Here is a 19,300-nt window from a genome sequence, read left to right on the forward strand (position 1 = left end):
GAGTGTGTCTGTGACTGCTGACCCTGGGTCTGTTGATAGGGGCTGTATTTTCCTCCGTCTCTTCAGCAGCATGGTGTCAGGTGCGCTTGTATCTCCATGGTATTTTGGTGGAAATTACGACCTCCTCTTGCAGGGGAGCCAAGTGAGCAGAGCACACACACACACATTTGTTTTGCTACCCTTGTTGGGGAACAAGCAATTGATTCCAATTCAAAATCCTATTTTCCCTAAAGCTAAGAGCGTCTGCTAAATGACTTAAATGTAATGTAACCCTTACTCCTAACCCTCTACTTGTAACCCTAAACCTATCCCCTAAGCCTAACCATTTTCCTTGTAGGGACCGGCAAAATGTCCCCACTTAAGCCCGGATGGGCAATGTCTGGGAAAATGGGGGCTCTCGATTGGCGCAGCGGTCTAAGGCACTGCATCTCAGTGCTAGAGGTGTCACTACAGACCCTGGTTTGATTCTAGGCTGTATCACAACCAACTGTGATTGGGGGTCCCAGAGGGTGGCGCACAATTGGCCCAGCGTCATCCGGGGTAGGCCGTCATTGTAAATAAGAATTTGTTCTTAACTGATTTGTCTAGTTAAGTAAAAATGGAGACACCACCAGTGTGAATGGGTTTTTCTATGAGCATTACTCAAACACAGAGACGAACACACACACACGTAAGCTGCACAGCAGTCTGCCTGTCAATTTGGTTCATAAATCGAGGTATTGTGGAGGTGTTGGCTTTCAGACGGTGTGTGTGTGTGTGTGTGTGTGTGTGTGTGTGTCTAGAGCAGTGAATACAGGCCTCATTAGAATGCTTGTCAGGCTGTTCTTTTTCTGCCAAACTGCAGCTGCATGGGGAACAGGATGGATTTAGAGACTGTGAATAGTAACTCTTAAGATGAAACTGAAATAAAAATGTTTTTTTTACATTTGTTTCTATTGTTTTCATTTGTTAAATCACTATTTGGAATAGAATAACATCCTGAAACAAAATCCCACTGGGCACAGTGTTGATTCAACCAGTGTGCCCAGTGGGATGAAATTCCTTAACTCTCTCTGTAAGAAATCCAAATTAAACTCTACATGTTCAGACTGCCTATGTAACAAAGTGATGCAGGCATGAAGGTTATCTAGTGTTACAGAATAACAATCCGAACCGTATTTTACCTTGCGATGTACATCTTGACAGTATGGGGCTATTTTTATTTCTCTGGAACAACCCCTGGGCATTCTTTCCAGGAAGTAGTCCTACTCTGCCCTTCTTTCATTCTCAGTCTGTTCCAGGAAGCAGAACCACACTGACCTGAACAGTGTATTTCTCAAACCAGTCCTTGGGGACCCCTAGCTATTCAACATATTTGATACATATTCCAAATATACACTCTAGACCACCTAATTCAACTGGTCATGGGCTCGGTGATTAGCTTAGTTGACTGTTTGACTAGTGCTGGTATAAATCAGATATGTGGCTCGAGGTCACCGTGGACTGGTCAGAGAACAAGTGTTTTAATGTGCAGGTGATTATAGGGCTGTGGTATCTAGTTCAACTCATGATATATGATTTATAGAAACTACAGTGTGTATATATATAAAAGTATGTGAACACCCCTTCAAATTAGTGGAATTGTCTATTTCAGCCACACCCGTTGCTAGTTTGTCTAGTTTGAGAAACAGAACAGTTTTGACAATGACACCAATATTAATTTCCACAAAGTTTGCTCCTTTATTGTCTTAAGATATTTTTGTCAGATGTTACTATGGAACACTGAAGTATAATTACAAGCATTTCATAAGTGTCAAAGGCTTTTATTGGCAATTACATGAAGTTGATGCAAAGAGACAATATTTGAAGTGTTGACCCCGCCCTGGCATCTGTAAACCGCCCTGGCATGCTGTCAATTAACTTCTGGACCACATCCTAACTGATGGCAGCCCATTCTTGCATAATCAATGCTTGGAGTTTGTCAGAATTAGTTGGTTTTTGTTTGTACACCTGCCTCTTGAGGATTGACCACAGATTCACAATGGGATTAAGGTCTGGGGAGTTTCCTGGCCATGGACTCAAAATATCGATCTTTTGTTCCCCGAGCCACTTATTTATCACTTTTTCCTTATGGCAAGGTGCTCCATCATGCTGGAAAAGGCATTGTTCGTCACCAAACTGTTCTTGGATGGTTGGGAGAAGTTGTTCTCAGAGGATGTGTTGGTACCAGTCTTTATTCATGGCTGTGTTCTTAGGCAAAATTGTGAGTGAGTCCACTCCCTTGGCTGAGAAGCAACCCCACACATGAATGGTCTCAGGATGCTTTACTGTTGCCATGACACAGGACTGATGGTAGCACTCACCTTGTCTCCTCCGGACAAGTTTATTTCCGGATGCCCCAAACAATCGGAAAGGGGATTCATCAGAGAAAATGACTTTAACCCAGTCCTCAGCAGTCCAATCCCTGTACCTTTTGCAGAATATCAGTCTGTGCCTGATGTTTTTCCTGTAGAGAAGTGGCTTCTTTGCTGCCCTTCTTGACACCAGGCCATCCTCCAAAAGTATTCGCCTCACTGTGCATGCAGATGCACTCACACCTGCCTGCTGCCATTCCTGAGAAAGCTCTGTACTGGTGGTGCCCCGATCCCGCAGCTGAATCAACTTTAGGAGATGGGCATGGCGCTTACTGGACTTTCTTGGGCTCCCTGAAGCCTTCTTCACAACAATTGAACTGCTCTCCTTGAAGTTCTTGATGATCCGATAAATGGTTGATTTAGGTGCAATCTTACTGGCAGCAATATCCCTTGCCTGTAAAGCCCATTTTGTGCAAAGCAATGATGACGGCACGTGTTTCCTTGCAGGTATCCATGGTTGACAGAGGAAGAACAATGATTCCAAGCACCACCCTCCTTTTGAAGCTTTGTCTGTTATTTGAACTCAATCAGCATGACAGAGTGATCTCCAGCCTTGTCCTCGTCAACACTCACACCTGTGTTAATGAGAGAATCACTGACATCATGTCAGCTGGTCCTTTTGTGGCAGGGCTGAAATGTTTTGGGATTCAGTTAATTTGCATGGCAAAGAGGGACTTTGCAATTCATCTGATCACTCTTTATAACATTCTGGAGTATATGCAAATTGCCATCATACAAACTGAGGCAGCAGACTTTTGAAAATTAATATTTGTGTCATTCTCAACTTTTGGCCACGCCTGTACTGTTCAGTCGCCGTCTTTGTAAATAATAATTTGTTTTTAACTGACTTGCCTAGTTAAATAAAGGTTGAATAAAATAAAATCAATTCTATGAACCAGCTTCACCTGTAATGCTTTTCCAACAGTTTTGAAGGAGTTCCCACATATGCTGAGCACTTTTTGGCTGCTTTACCTTTCACTCTGCCTTCCAACTCATCCCAAACCACCTCAATTGGGTTGAGGTCGGGTGATTGTGGAGGCCATCTGATGCAGCACTCCATCACTCTCCTTATTGAGTCATTTTTGTGTGTGTGTGTGTGTGAGTGGTCTCACGCACACATGCAGACACACTTGTAGGAATAAATGCATACACGCACGCACATACACAGTAATAGAGAGAGATAGTCAGTGTTGACAATGTAGAAGGAGAAAGAGTGTCTCCCAGAAATGTAGGGGTTAAGTCCGACTCCCTCGCTCTTATGTTGCAGAGGGAAGGAGGGTGACATTTTATTTCTGGCAGATAGAGAGGGGACGGGTGTACAATGCGTTCGGAAAGAATTTAGACCCCTTGACTTTCAGTTGTACAACTGAATGCATTCAACTTAAATGTGTCTTCCACATTTAACCCAACTCCTCTGAATCAGCGAGGTGCGGGGTCTGCCTTAATTGTCATCCATGTCATTGGCGCCCTGGGAACAGTGGGTTAACTGCCTAGCTCAGGGGCAGAATGACAAGAGTTTTACCTTGTCAGCTCGGAATATCACATTTGCATACGTATTCAGACCCTTTACTCAGTACTTTGTTGAAGCACCTTTGGCAGCGATTACAGCCTTGAGTCTTCTTTGGTATGACGCTACAAGTTTGGCACACCTGTATTTGGGGAGTTTCTCCCCTTCTCTGCAGATCCTCTCAAGCTCTGCCAGGTTGGATAGGGAACGTCACTGCACAACTATTTCCAGGTCTCTCCAGAGATGTTAGATCGGGTTCAAGTCTGGGCTCTGGCTGGGCCACTCAAGGTCATTCAGAGACTTGTCCCAAAGCCACTCCTGTGTTGTCTTGGCTGTGTGCTTAGGGTAGTTGTCCTGTTGGAAACTTCCCCACAGCATGATGCTGCCACCGCCATGCTTCACCGTAGGATGGTGCCAGGTTTCCTCCATACGTGACACTTGGCATTCACCTTTCACACATTGACCTCATGGCTTGGTTTTTGCTCTGACATGCACTGTCAACTGTGGGACCTTATATAGACAGGTGTGTGCCTTTCCAAATCATGTCCAAACAATTGAATTTACCACAGGTGGACTAAAAATCAAGTTGTAGAAACATCTCAAGGATGATCAATGGAAACAGAATGCACCTGAGCTCAATTTCGAGTCTCATGGGAAATGGTCTGAATACTTATGTAAATAATGTGTTTCTGAAAACATAAAACAAACTATATTCGCTTTGTCAATATGGGGTATTGTGTGTATGTTTGGCAGGTTGTATGTGTGTGTGGTAGAGCAAAAGGATGTGTGTGTGTGTGTGGTAGAGCAAAAGGATGTGTGTGTGTGTGGTAGAGCAAAAGGGTGTGTGTGTGTGTGTGTGTGTGTGTGGTAGAGGAAAAGGGTGTGTGTGTGTGGTAGAGGAAAAGGGTGTGTGTGTGTGTGGTAGAGGAAAAGGATGTGTGTGTGTGTGGTAGAGGAAAAGGGTGTGTGTGTGTGTGGTAGAGGAAAAGGATGTGTGTGTGTGTGTGGTAGAGGAAAAAGGGTGTGTGTGTGTGTGGTAGAGGAAAAGGATGTGTGTGTGTGTGGTAGAAAAGGTGTGTGTGTGTGTGGTAGAGGAAAAGGGTGTGTGTGTGTGTGTGGTAGAGGAAAAGGATGTGTGTGTGTGACAGTTTGAAAAGAGTAGTCATTCTGCTTCACTATTGGAAGGTGTGTGTGTGTGTGGTAAGAGGGAAAAGGGTGGGCGGTACATCATGTGTCATAAGTGTGGATGAAGAGGAAAACTGTGACATCCTCATGTGTCTCTTTGTTTTTGTTTTTACCTACATGTTTGTGGTAGAGGAAAAGTAATGTTTCATGTTGTGTGTGTGTGGTGAGAGGTTCTAAATTGGCAGCTGTGAAAAATGTGTGTGGTAGAGGATTTAAAGGGTGTGTCAAGAGAAAACTGTGTGTGGTAGAGGAAAAATTAAAGGGTAAAATTGTGTATCTTAGTGGTAGAGGAAAGGGTGTGTGTGTGTGTGGTAACAGAAGAAAGAAGACAAAAAAGGGAAGGTGAAGTGAAAAGTGTGGTAGAGGAAAAGGGTGTGTGTGTAGAAACTATTACACTCAACTGTGGTAGAGGAAAAGGGTTGTCTTTGCTGTCTTGTCCAAGATAATTGTGTGTGTGGTAGAGGAAAAGGGTGTGTGTGTGTGTGGTAGAGGAAAAGGGTGTGTGTGTGTGTGGTAGAGGAAAAGGGTTTGTGTGTGTGTGTAGGTAGTCTGTGAAAAGGGTGTGATTTTGTGTGTGGTAGATTCTTTTAAAAGGGTGTGTGTGTGTGTGGTAGACTGGAAAACGGGTGTGTGTGTGTGTGGTAGAGGAAAAGTCAACAACGCAGCCACTGTGTAGTGTCAGGTAGATTTTTAAAAAGTCAATAAGTGTGTGTGTGGTAGAGGAAAGCGGGTGTGTGTGTGGTAGAGGAAAAGGGTGTGTGTGTGGTAGAGGAAAAGGAGTGACCTCATCTTTACTAGTGTGTGTGGTAGTAGGAAAACTGGGTGGTGTGTGCTACTCTCTCCTCTTCCATCCTATCATCTCTTCCCTCTGTGGTAGAGGAAGGCCGGTGTGTGTGTGTGGTAGAGGAAAAGGTGTGTGTCTCTGCTGTGTGTGTGGTAGAGGAAAATTTTGAAAAGGTGTGTGTGTGTGTGTGGTAGAGGAAAAGGGTGCCCGTGTGTGTGTGTGTGGTAGAGGAAAAGGGAGTGTGTGTGTGTGTGGTCAACAAGACCAGTATCCCTTCTTTCTTTTCTCTCCAAAAAAGGGTGTGTGTGAATGTGTGTGGTAGAGAAAAGGGTATGTCCGCACCGTGCTAACTCTCTCTCCTCTGTGTGTGTGTGGTAGAGGAAAAGGATGTGTGTGTATGTGTGTGGTAGAGGAAAAGGATGTGTGTGGAAAGGGGGGGGAGGCAGAGAGGAGCACTGACTGACAGTTTGAAAAGAAGAGTCCTAATCTGTCATTCTGCTTCACTATTGGAAGGTGACTGTCGTTGTGATTCTCTCTCATCTGTCTCTTTCTCTCTCCTCTCTAGATAAGTTATTCGGGAAGCGGCTGCTGCAGGCTGGGCGGTACATCATGTCTCATAAGTCCTGGATGAAGACCGTGCCCACTGAGAACTGTGACATCCTCATGACTTTCTCAGGTGTCTTTTGTTTTTGTTTTTTACCTACATGTTTGCATGGCCATCCAGGACTTTGAAAAGCAGAAGTAATGTTTCATGTTGGTCTCTGTGGCCTGACTTTATGAATGGTGATAATGTAATCGAAACATTAGCCATCCCAGTACATAGATATGCTGTGCTACTCTTCTCAGTCATTACTGGAACATAATGCTCATTAGACAACATGCACTCATCGCTCCAGGCTAGTGTGAAAGTAATGATAATAATATGGGTTGTTTACTCTTTTGAGATAATGATGTTACCTCTGAGTTTAATTAAAAACAGTGTTTCTGTGTTGGTTTATGTGGAACAGTTTCACAGTAAAACTGTTGTTAATATCTTGAAGGTTGGAATTTTCATTTAAACCGTTATTATGATGATGTAACCAAATAATTGTATTTTTTAAAACATGCATGTACTGTATGTGTTTAATCTCTGCTCTATTTCTTCCCTGTGACAGACCAGACGGATGACCACACGTTGCTATGGCTACTGAACCATCTGCGTCTGGGCATTCCGGAACTCAACATCCAGATCCGACACCACAAACGCACGCACGTCCATGCCTTCTTTGTCACGGCAACCTATGAGAAGTAAGAACCCGGGGGGGGGGGGGGTCTGCATGGCCAGCTAATGTACAGTATAGACAATGACATTGCGTGCTGCAGTATGAATTAATTGTCATTATTATTGTTAGCATCTAAATGGATCCGGAGATAGAGGGTAGTTACCGAGGCTTTAGTAAACCTGTTTGAATTAGTGTCTTGACTGATCATAAATAGAACATTTCCTACATCAGCAGAAGGTTAGTTAGTGTATTAGCAATACTAGTGTGGCCTCCCGTTGCTGTATGTGAGTGTATTAAAACCACTGCTAAGAGATCTGGACCTAGGATTGCACAATTTTCGTAACTATCCCCAAATTCCCTGGGTTTTCAGAAATCCTGGTTGGAGGATTCCCAGATTACCTCCTTCATTTCTCATTATTCCAGGAATGTTCCAACTAGGATTTCTGTAAAACCAGGGAATTTGGGGAAAGTTACAAGAATTTCATTGTAGAATGTTAGGACTTACATTGTACAATTAGCGTCAACTCTTTCTAAACACTGTACTGTACATGATGCTATTATGCTGTATCTTACCTCTCTGGGTAAATACCAGGGGATTTAGAGATGACTCTGGGTAAATACTCAACATCCAAAGTAAGAGCGCAGCGGGCATTAACCACACTACCCCACAATGCAGTTCACTCTGTGTTAGATGATGTCTGCTGTGCTGACTGATCTGTTTTCAAGGGCTCTTGACTATCCTATCCTGAGAGTTTTAAGGGTGGCTTTCACCTCTTAACAAGTGAACGGAGTAGAGAGAAAGAGAGAGCTTTCTGTCAGTGTGCGTTACTCAAGGCAGATGGCTGTACCAGCATGTGTGCGCACACAATCTCACATACACACAGTCACACATACTTGCACGCTCCTTCTCAGGTGTATTGGGTGACCCAAATTAACGCGATAGAAAAGCTAATGTATGTAATCTCATTTACTGCTGCTGAAATGATTTGAACTTGTGTTGAACCATGAAAGTGATGTGGAAATGCTAATAGTCGTGAGATAGAAGGTTAAAAGAAAATGATACGCGGTCACTTTATTTTTATTTATTTCACCTTTATTTAACCAGGTTGGCCAGTTGAGAACAAGTTCTCATTTACAACTGCGACCTGGCCAAGATAAAGCAAAGCAGTGCTACATAACCAACAACACAGAGTTACACATGGGATAAACAAACGTACAGTCAAAAACACAATAGAAAAATCAATGTACAGTGTGTGCAAATGTCGTAAGGTTAGGGAGGTAAGGCCATAAATGGGCCATAGTGGTGAAATAATTTAGCATTAACACTGGAGTAATGGATGTGCAGATGATGATGATGTGCAAGTAGAGATACTGGGGTGCAAAAAAGAAACAAAAAAAATAACGATATGGGGATGAGGTAGTTGGTTGTGCTATTTACCTATGGGCTGTGTACAGGTACAGTGATCGGTAAGCTGCTCTGACAGCTGGCTTAAAGTTAGTGAGGGAGATATAAGTCTCCAGCTTCAGTGATTTTTGCAATTCGTTCCAGTTATTGGCAGCAGAGAACTCGAAGGAAAGACGGACAAAGGAGGTGTTGGCTTTGGGGATGACCAGTGAAATATACATGCTGGAGAACGTGCTATGAGTGGGTGTTGTTATGGAGACCAGTGAGCTGAGATAAGGCAGGGCTTTACCTAGCAAAGACTTATAGATGACCTGGAGCCAGTGGGTTTAGCAACGAATATGTAGCGAGGGCCAGCCAACGAGAGCATACAGGTCGCAGTGGTGGTTAGGCTGGAGGCGACCCACCACTGGCTATTTTGTATGACATCGCCGAAGTCTAGGATCGGTAGGATAGTCAGTTTTACGAGGGTATGTTTGGCAACATGAGTGAAGGAGGCTTTGTTTGCGAAATAGGAAGCCAATTCTAGATTTAATTTTGGATTGGAGATGCTTAATGTGAGTCTGGAAGGAGAGTTTACAGTCTAACCAGACACCAAGGGGTATTTGTAGTTGTCCACATATTCTAAGTCAGAACCGTCCAGAGTAGTGATGCTAGGCGGACAGGCAGGTGTGGGCAGCAATCGGTTGAAGAGCATGCATTTAGTTTTACTAGCATTTAAGAGCAGTTGGAGGCCACGGAAGGACTGTTGTATGTCATTGAAGCTCGTTTGGAGGTTTGTTAACAGTGCCCAAGGAAGGGCCAGCTGTATACAGAATGGCGTCGTCTGAGTAGAGGTGGATCAGAGAATCACCAGCAGCAAGAGCGATATCATTGATATATACAGAGAAAAGAGTCGGCCCGAGAACCCTGTGGCACCTCATAGAGAGTGTCAGAGGTCCAGACAACAGGCCCTCCGATTTGACACACTGAACTCTATCTGAGAAGTAGTTGGTGAACCAGGCGAGGCAGTCATTTGAGAAGCCAAGGCTGTTGAGTCTGCCGATAAGCATGCGGCGATTGACCGAGTCGAAAGACTTGGCCAGGTCGATGAAGACTGCTGCACAGTACTGTCTTTTATCTATGGCGATTATAATATCGTTTAGGACCTTGAGCGTGGTTGAGGAGCACCCATGAGCAGCTCTGAAACCAGATTGCATAGTGGAGAAGGTACGGTGGGATTCAACATGGTCAGTGATCTGTTAACTTGGCTTCCGAAGACTTTAGAAAGGCAGGGCAGGATGGATATAGGCCTGTAACCGTTTCAGTCTAGAGTGTCTGACCGCGGCAACTTTCCAATCTTTAGGGATCTCAGACGATACAAAAGAGAGGTTGAACAGGCTGGTAATAGGGGTTTGCAACAATTTCGGCGGATAATTTTAGGAAGAGAGGGTCCAGATTGTCTAGCCCAGCTGATTTGTAGGGTTGCAGATTTTGCAGCTCTTTCAGAACATCAGCTATCTGGATTTGGGTGAAGAAGAAGCAGGGAGGGGGCTTGGGCAAGTTGCTGCGGGGGTTGCAGAGCTGTTGGCCGGGGTAGGGGTAGCCAGGTGGAAAGCATGGCCAGCCATAGAAAAATGCTTATTGAAATTCTTGCTTATCGTACGTATCTTCTAGCAGATGGCAACATTCATCAATTCATTCACTCTTCTCTAGGTCTGAGTTCGCTGTTTTTTCCCACAAGCAGGGCAGAATGTTTCATTACTGGTGATATAGTATTTTCTAAATTAGCACAGAGCAAGCTGCATAGAGTACAACTGGCTAGGCTAGCCCTCTCAGCAGTATTAGACTGGGTTATTTATCCCAGGTTAGCAGTGGCCAATGGCAACGGGACACTACACGCAGGTAATGACTTCTTGAATTTAAAGGAAAATAAGGCTATAAACTTTTAATCCAATAGAAGCTTGGGTGCTTGGACTTGTTCAGTCACGACCCCTCGTAAAGAGTGTTGGCAGTAGCAGGATACCTCTCTAAAACATACTGGCTTCATCTGGATAAGAAATTGTGGATTTGAGTAAATGCAGTCTGTGTTACCCTATAAATAGATATAATCCTTCTTAGATCGTTGACCGGTTTCAGTCATTGTTGAGTTCAGTACTATGGACTATATTGTAAAGCAGTTTCATTCACGACCCGAGAGGGCCATAACAGTGTGATAGATGTGTGCTGGTAAATGGCAGCTAATAGGAGTGTGGCCTCACTCAGGTGGTGTGTGTGTGTGTGTGTGTGTGTGTGTGTGTGTGTGTGTGTGTGTGTGTGTGTGTGTGTGTGTGTGTGTGTGAGTTGGGCTTATCATTCTGCAGTGAGAACAGAGCACAACTGCATAGAGTCAGCCTCTAGAGAGAGGAGGATAGGAATGGAGGAGGAGAGGTGAAGTAGAACCTAGAATAGATACTGTTGTCAATCGAGAATGCATTCAGAGTTACTCAGGCTTTCCTTTGCTGCTCTGTTCAGTGTTATTTGGTCCCTTCATGTGCATCTATCATGGGGTGTGTCATATGGAATTCTTATCAGATGTGTGGCATGTCAGGACAGGTCTTATTCACATTAGACCATGTATTCCAATCTTTGTGTGTATGTTCTTGTTTTTATTGTGTGTGCGCGTGTCCTAACACCTGTCTGTTTGCTTGCTTGTCTGTCACTCTGTGCCACTCTGTTGGTTTGTGACTGTGCGTTTCTCCATCCCAACTCTGCTCCAGCCTTGTGGGCCTGTGGAAGCCTGTGTGTGTTTCCCTAACTCTCTCCCTCTTACTCTCTCTCTCCCTGTCTCTCAGTCTGTTGCGTGGGGCAGAGGAGATGGGTCTGAGGAAATCAGTGAAGCCAGAGTTTGGGGGAGGAGCACGCAGCTTCTCCTGTGAAGAAGACTACATCTATGAGAACATTGAGAGTGAACTATGCTTCTTCACATCACAGGTCCACACACACACACACACACACACACACACACACACACACACACACACACACAATTGTGTGATAAATAACCTTGTCTGAGAACCTGAAGATTTGATTCTGTCTGACCAGTCGGTCCCTATCTCTCCTCAGGAGAGGCAAAGCATCATCAAGTATTGGCTCGACAATCTACGTGCCAAGAATGGAGAGGTGCTTCACAACATACAGTTCCTGGAGGGACAGCCAATCAGTGAGCAGCATTTGTTGTTTGTTTTGCCTTTGTTAGTCAGTGTGAAGTAAATAATGTTGTGTAACTTGTTTATACCCAGCACTGTGTTAATACCATACTGTGTGTGTGTGTGTGTGTGCTCCTGAATGCTTCTATGTGTACCACTTTGTACTCTGTGTGTTGGAAAATAAGAATTCATGTTTGTATGCGTGTTCCACCAGTCCCAGAGCTAAGTGTGCGGGGCGTGATCCAGAAGGTGTTTCCGCTCCATGAGCAGAGGATCCTCAGTCAGCTGATGAAGTCCTGGGTGCAGGCCGTGTGTGAAAAACAGCCACTAGGTCAGTACCAGTGGAGGATGCTAAGGGGAGGACGGCTCATAAAAAAGGCTGTAATGGAGTGAATGGAATGGCATTAAACACATGGAAACCATGTGTTTGATGCATTTGATACCATTCCACTTTTTCTGCTCCAGCCATTACCACAAGCCCGTTCTCCACAATTAATACTCTCACACACACAGAACTGTTTGTGTACTTTTCCTCCGTCTTGGTATATCAAATCAAATCAAATGTATTTATATAGCCCTTCGTACATCAGCTGATATCTCAAAGTGCTGTACAGAAACCCAGCCTAAAACCCCAAACAGCAAGCAATGCAGGTGTAGAAGCACGGTGGCTAGGAAAAAACTCTGTAGAAAGGCCAAAACCTAGGAAGAAACCTAGAGAGGAACCAGGCTATGTGGGGTGGCCAGTCCTCTTCTGGCTGTGCCGGGTGGAGATTATAACAGAACATGGCCAAGATGTTCAAATGTTCATAAATGACCAGCATGGTCCCATAATAATAAGGCAGAACAGTTGAAACTGGAGCAGCAGCAAGGCCAGGTGGACTGGGGACAGCAAGGAGTCATCATGTCAGGTTGTCCTGAGGCATGGTCCTAGGGCTCAGGTCCTCCGAGAGAGAGAAAGAGAGAATTAGAGAGAGCACACTTAAATCCACACAGGACACCAAATAGGACAGGAGAAGTACTCCAGATATAACAAACTGACCCTAGCCCCCCGACACATAAACTACTGCAGCATAAATACTGGAGTTTAGACAGGAGTCTACAGTTTAGATGAGTGTTTGCTAGAAGTGAATTGTTAGTGCAGTCAGGCTGTGCTGGGTGAATCTTTCATGATGTACAGTTGAAGTCGGAAGTTTACATACACTTAGGTGGGGTCATTAAAACTCTTTTTTTTCAACCTCTCCACAAATTATTTGTTAACAAACTATGGTCTCGGCAAGTCTGTTAGGACACCTACTTTGTGCATGACACAAGTAATTTTTCCAACAATTGTTTACAGACAGATTATTTAACTTAACTTAATTCACTGTATCACAATTCCAGTGGGTCAGAAGTTTACACACACTAAATTGACTATGCCTTTAAACAGCTTGGAAAATTCCAGAAAATGATGTCATGGCTTTAGAGTTAATTGGAGGTGTACCTGTGGATGTATTTCAAGGCCTACCTTCAATCTCAGTGCCTCTTTGCTTGACATCATGGGAAAATCTAAAGAAATCAGCCAAGACATCAGAAAAATATTTGTAGACCTCCACAAGTCTGGTTCATCCTTGGGAGCAATTTCCAAACATCTGAAGGTACCACGTTCATTTGTACAAACAATAGTAAGCAACTATTTACGCCATGGGACCACGCAGCCATCATACTGCTCAGGAAGGAGACGCGTCTCCTAGAGATGAACGTAATGTAATGTAATGTACTTTGGTGTGAAAAGTGCAAATCAATCCCAGAACAACAGCAAAGGACCTTGTGAAGATACTGGAGGAAACAGGTACAAAATGATCTATATCCACAGTAAAACGAGTCCTATATCGACAAGGAAGAAGAGCAAGGAAGAAGCCACTGCTCCAAAACCGCCATAAAAAAATCCAGACTACAGTTTGCAACTGCACATGGGGACAAAGATCGTACTTTTTGGAGAAATGTCCTCTGGTCTGATGAAACAAAAATAGAACTGTTTGGCCATAATGACCATCATTATGTTTGGAGGTTAAAGGGGGGGGGGGGTCTTGCAAGCCAAAGAACACAATCCCAACCGTGAAGCACTCGGTTGGCAGCATCATGTTGTGGGGGTGCTTTGCTGCAGGAGGGACTGGTGCACGTCACAAAATAGAGGAAGGAAAAGTATGTGGATGTCTTTGAAGCAACATCTCAAGACATCAGTCAGGAAGTTAAATCTTGGTCACAAATGGGTCTTCCAAATGGGCAATGACCCGAAGCATACTTCCAAAGTTGTGGCAAAATGGCTTAAGGACAACAAAGTCAAGGTACTGGAGTGGCCATCACAAAGCCCTGACCTCAATCCTATAGAAAATTTGTGGGCAGAACTGAAAAAGCATGTGCAAGCAAGGAGGCCTACAAACCTGACTCAGTTACACAAGCTCTGTCAGGAATGGGCCAAAAATCACCCAACTTATTGTGGGAAGCTTGTGGAAGGCTACCTGAAACGTTTGACCCAAGTTAAACATTTTAAAGGCAGTGCTACCAAATACTGATTGAGTGTATGTAAACTTCTGACCCACTGGGAATGTGGTGAAAGAAATAAAAGCTGATAAATCATTCGCTCAACTATTATTCTGACATTTCACATTCTTAAAATAAAGTGGTGATCCTAACTGACCTAAGACAGGGAATTTTTACTTTGATTAAATGTCAGGAATTGTGAAAAACTGAGTTTAAATGTATTTGGCTAAGGTGTATGTAAACTTCTGACTTCAACTGTATATGTGGCTCATGTGACCTTAAACCTAAGGTCAACCGAGGCCAAAACTCACCAGAAAAAGTTTCTTCACTCACAGAATTGTATGTTGAATTGAATTATAAATGTTTCATTGCTAACTGTCTCTCTCCCTCGGTCCCTCTGTGGTGTATCTAGATGATATTCATGATTACTTTGGGGTGAAGATAGCCATGTACTTTGCCTGGCTGGGGTTCTACACCACATCTATGCTGTATCCAGCTGTCATAGGCTTTGTTCTCTGGATTCTGACGGAGTCTGATCAGGTGACGTTCACACTGGGCCTTTATCAAGTGCCTTTTCTAGCATCCTGTCCACGGGGTGTACTTGTATATCAAGCTGCCTCACTACAGAAACAGGAGATACATTGCCTTCAGAAAGTATCCACACCCCTTGACTTTTTTTTCTCCACATTTTGTTGTGTTACAGCCTCATTTTAAAATGGATTTACACAATACAACGATTTTCCAATGCCTTGTAAAGAAGGGGACTTACTAATAGATGGGTAGAAAAAAACAGCAGACATTGAATATCCCTTTCAGGTAAAGTTATTAATTGCAATTAGGAAGGTGTATCAATACAGAGACGACAAGGACACAGGCATCCTTCCTAACTCAGTTGCCGGAGAGGAGGCCAATAGTGACTTTAAAACAGTTACAGAGTTTAATGGCTGTGATGGGAGAACTTGAGGATGAATCAACAACATTGTAGTTACTCCACAATGCCAACTGAATTGACAGAAATAAAAGAAGGAAGTCTGTACAGAATAAAAATAATCCAAAACATGCATCCTGTTTGCAACAAGGCACTAAGGTAATAATGCAACAAAAAACATTGTAAAGCGATTACATTTTTGTCCTTAATACAGAGTGTTATGTTTGGGGCAGATACAACACATTACTGAATAGCATTCTCCATATTTTCAAGCATAGTGGTGGTTGTATCATGTTATGGATATTGTTGTAATCATTAAGGACTGGGGAGTTTTTAGTATAAAAAAATAAATGGAATGAAGCTAAGGCAAAATCCTAGAGGAAAACCTGGTTCATTCTGCTTTCCACCAGGCTCTGGGAGATTAATTCACATTTCAGCAGGAAAATGACCGAAAACAAATGGCCAAATCAACACTGAAAATGCTTACCAACAAGACAGTAAATGTTCTGGATTGGCCAAGTTTTGACTTAAACCTACAGTTTTGACTTAAACCTACTTGAAAAACTATGACAACCTGAAAATGGTGGTCTAGCAATGATCAACAGACAATTTGACAGAGCTTGAATAATTTTGAAAATAACAATTGGCAAATGTTGCACAATCCAGGTGTGGAAAACTCTTCAAGACTCACCCAGTTAGACTCACAGCTGTAGTCACTGCCAAAGGTGCTTCTACAAAGTATTGAGGTGTGACTACATACCGTATGTAAATGAGATATTGCTGTATTTATTTTTCAATAAATGTGCACACAAAAAATCTTAACATTTTCAGCAGGGGTTGGAACAAAAATAATTTTTCAATTGTTTAGATCTGAACAGAACCATTATTTGGGGGGGTTTTGTTCCACTGTTCCGATAAAATCCTGAACCGGTTCGACCCAAAAAAAGTACCATTTTATATTGTTCCTTTCCATTCCTTTTTTAACCTGTGAAATCAACAGGTTTTTACGTTTAGCTCATTTAAATTACCTCAATCCGTGCGGAGAGCGCAGGCAAGCTAGTTGTTTACATATGTGGTGGACAGACAAGTGTAACCTATGCTGCAATATGCAACTTTAATTTTGTGGGTGGGGAGAGAGAAAGAGGATTGAGGAGGAGGCTTGAATGCATGTTGTTATGACATGCATTATATGAATTATACCTAGAAGGAGCGGCTTCTATGGAGGAACCTTAATGACCTTTGAGCTAGCTAGCTTACAAGCTTGAGCTAGCTAGCTTGTGTGTGCAAAGCAGCACAATATTAAAAACACCTTTTTTTAGTTAGACAGGCCTTAATAAATCAATGTGATAAATAGACCTATAATATCCTAGCATTGAAAAAGTTTATCCATTCTTCTCTGTCAAGGCAGGCGGAATGGTCAGGCAGGCGGGTACAGAGTTCAGAAACAGGCAATGGTCAAAACCAGGAGGACTAGAAAAAGGAGAATGCAAAAAGCAGAGAACGGGAAAACCGCTGGTTGACTTGTATGTTACAAGACAAACTGGCACAGAGAGACAGGAAACACAGGGATAGATACCCTGGGGAAAATCAGCGACACCTGGAGGGGGTGGAGACAATCACAAGGACAGGTGAAACAGATCAGGGCATGACACACTTGTATATGTTTCAGAGTGACAGAGTGAGGGCTTTGCATAGGTGCTTTGTTGTATTTTGTTGTGGGACGAGAAAAAAATGTCTGAAACGTAAAACAATGTTATTAACCAGTTCCCATGCTTTAAAAGTAACGGTTCTGTTCCCGGAACAGTATGGATTACTTTCGTTTCAGGTTACGTTTCTGTTACTGGAAAATTGCTTTTTTTTATGGTTTTCTGTTCTGTTTCCTGAACCAGTTCCAACCCCTGGTTTTCACTTTGTCATTTTGGGGTTTTGCGTGTATAATCCATTTTCAATTCAGGCTGTAACACAACAAAATATGGTAGTCTAGGGGCATAAATAATGTCTGAAGGCACTATAAGATTCTGCCCCTATGGGCAGTTCTGGCTCAGACAAGCCTTACTTGTCCAAGGCTTACTTACCACATACTTTTCAAGTGCACTGTCTGGACACAGATGTTAATTGTGATACACTCATCTGCTCTCTCACAGACTTATGCCGTTTTCTAACAATGCCTTTTCAACAGAATCACAGAGTGAGATATCGAACAGTTGACACTTGAAAATGTAGAAAGTATTTCGAAGTAACCTCAGATATGATGATCCCATTTCTTTCTAAGTTGTTTTCCTTTTACTCCAGACCTCCTTAAGTTTTTACACAGGTGTTATAGATGTTACATGTTTCCTATTTAAAGATTCACCTGTGTATTCTCTGTGTGTTCTCTCAGACAAGTCGTGATATCTGCTGTGTAGTGTTTGCTCTGTTCAACGTGGTGTGGGCCACGCTGTTCCTGGAGAGGTGGAAGAGGAGGGGGGCGGAGCTAGCCTATAAGTGGGGTACGCTGGATACCCCTAACGAGTCTCTAGAGGAACCACGGACACAGTTTATGGTGAGGACACGAGAACATTTCAAATCAAAAACTTATTTTTCACATGCGCTGAATACAACAGTGAAATGCTTACTTATAAGCCCTTAACCAACAATGCTTTAAGAAGATTTAAGAAAAATAAGTGTTAAGTAAGAAATAGAAAATAAAGGTAACAAATAATTAAATGGCAGCAGTCAAATAACAATAGTGAGGCTACATACAGTGGGTAACGGTACAGAGTCAATGTGGAGGCTATGTACAGGGGGTACCGGTACAGAGTCAATGTGGAGGCTATGTACAGGGGGTACCGGTACAGAGTCAATGTGGAGGCTATGTACAGGGGGTACTGGTACAGAGTCAATGTGGAGGCTATGTACAGGGGGTACCGGTACATAGTCAATGTGGAGGCTATGTACAGGGGGTACCGGTACAGAGTCAATGTGGAGGCTATGTACAGGGGGTACCGGTACAGAGTCAATGTGGAGGCTATGTACAGGGGGTACCGGTACATAGTCAATGTGGAGGCTTTGTACAGGGGGTAACGGTACAGAGCCAATGTGGAGGCTATATACAGGGGGTACCGGTACAGTGTCAATGTGGAGGCTATGTCAATGTGGAGGCTATATACAGGGGGTGCCACTGTTGTGTCATCGGCAAACTTAATGATGGTGTCGTGCCTGGCCGTGCAGTCATGAGTGAACAGGGAATACAGGAGGGTACTAAGCATGCACCCCTGTGGGGCCTCTGTATTGAGGATCAGCGTGGCGGATGGGTTGTTACCTACCCTTACAACCTGGTGGCGGCCTGTCAGGAAGTCCAGGATCCAGTTGCAGAGGGAGGTGTTTAGTCCCAGAGTCCTTAGCTTAGTGATGAGCTTTGAGGGCACTATGTTTTGAACGCTGAGCTGTAGTCAATGAATAGCATTCTCACATAGGTGTTCCTCTTCTCCAGGTGGGAAAAGGCAGTGTGGAGTGCGATAGAAATTGCATCATCTATGGATCTGTTAGGGCAGTATGCAAATTGTAGTGGGTGTAGGGTTTTTGGGATAATGTTGATGTGAGCCATGACCAGCCTTTTAAAGCACTTCATGGCTACAGATGTGAGTGCTACGTGTTGGTAGTCATTTAGGCAGGTTACCTTAGTGTTCTTGGGCACAGGGACTATGGTGGTCTGTTTGAAACATGTTGGTATTTTACATACTCAGACAGGGAGAGGTAGAAAACGTCAGTGAAGACACTTGCCAGTTGGTCAGCGCATGCTTGGAGTACACGTCCTGGTTATCCTTGTAAATGTTGACCTGTTTAAAGGTCTTACTCACAGTCGTCCGGAACAGCTTATGCTCTCATGCATGTTTCAGTGCTACTTGACTCGAAGCGAGCATAGAAGTAATTTAGCTCGCCTGGTAGGCTCGTGTCACTGGGCAGCTCTCTGCTGTGCTTCTCTTTGTAGTTTGTTATAGTTTGGAAGCCCTGCCACATCCGACGAGCGTTGGAGCCGGTGTAGTACGATTCGATCTTAGTCCTGTATTGACGCTTTGCCTGTTTGATGGTTCGTCGTAGGACATAGCGGGATTTCTTATAAGCGTCCGGGTTATAAGCTTTAGGGGCTTCCGAGTGGCGCAGCAGTCTGGT

At 43.6% G+C, this 19,300-nt stretch overlaps 1 protein-coding gene across 3 annotated transcripts in view; it reads left to right on the forward strand.

Annotated features, from left to right (window-relative positions):
• The window catches only part of LOC124037992 (anoctamin-8-like), a 62,644-nt gene that overhangs the window by 21,801 nt on the left and 21,543 nt on the right, over window positions 1-19,300 (forward strand). For all 3 annotated transcript variants that reach the window (XM_046353321.1, XM_046353323.1, XM_046353324.1), the window contains exons 2-8: window positions 6,435-6,545; window positions 7,024-7,156; window positions 11,347-11,485; window positions 11,618-11,714; window positions 11,915-12,031; window positions 14,633-14,760; window positions 17,529-17,690. In XM_046353321.1, the coding sequence (XP_046209277.1) occupies window positions 6,435-6,545; window positions 7,024-7,156; window positions 11,347-11,485; window positions 11,618-11,714; window positions 11,915-12,031; window positions 14,633-14,760; window positions 17,529-17,690 (887 nt within the window). The remainder of the gene's footprint in view (window positions 1-6,434; window positions 6,546-7,023; window positions 7,157-11,346; window positions 11,486-11,617; window positions 11,715-11,914; window positions 12,032-14,632; window positions 14,761-17,528; window positions 17,691-19,300) is intronic.

This window comes from Oncorhynchus gorbuscha, linkage group LG06, assembly GCF_021184085.1.
Source record: "Oncorhynchus gorbuscha isolate QuinsamMale2020 ecotype Even-year linkage group LG06, OgorEven_v1.0, whole genome shotgun sequence".
In the NCBI taxonomy this organism is placed as follows: domain Eukaryota; kingdom Metazoa; phylum Chordata; class Actinopteri; order Salmoniformes; family Salmonidae; genus Oncorhynchus; species Oncorhynchus gorbuscha.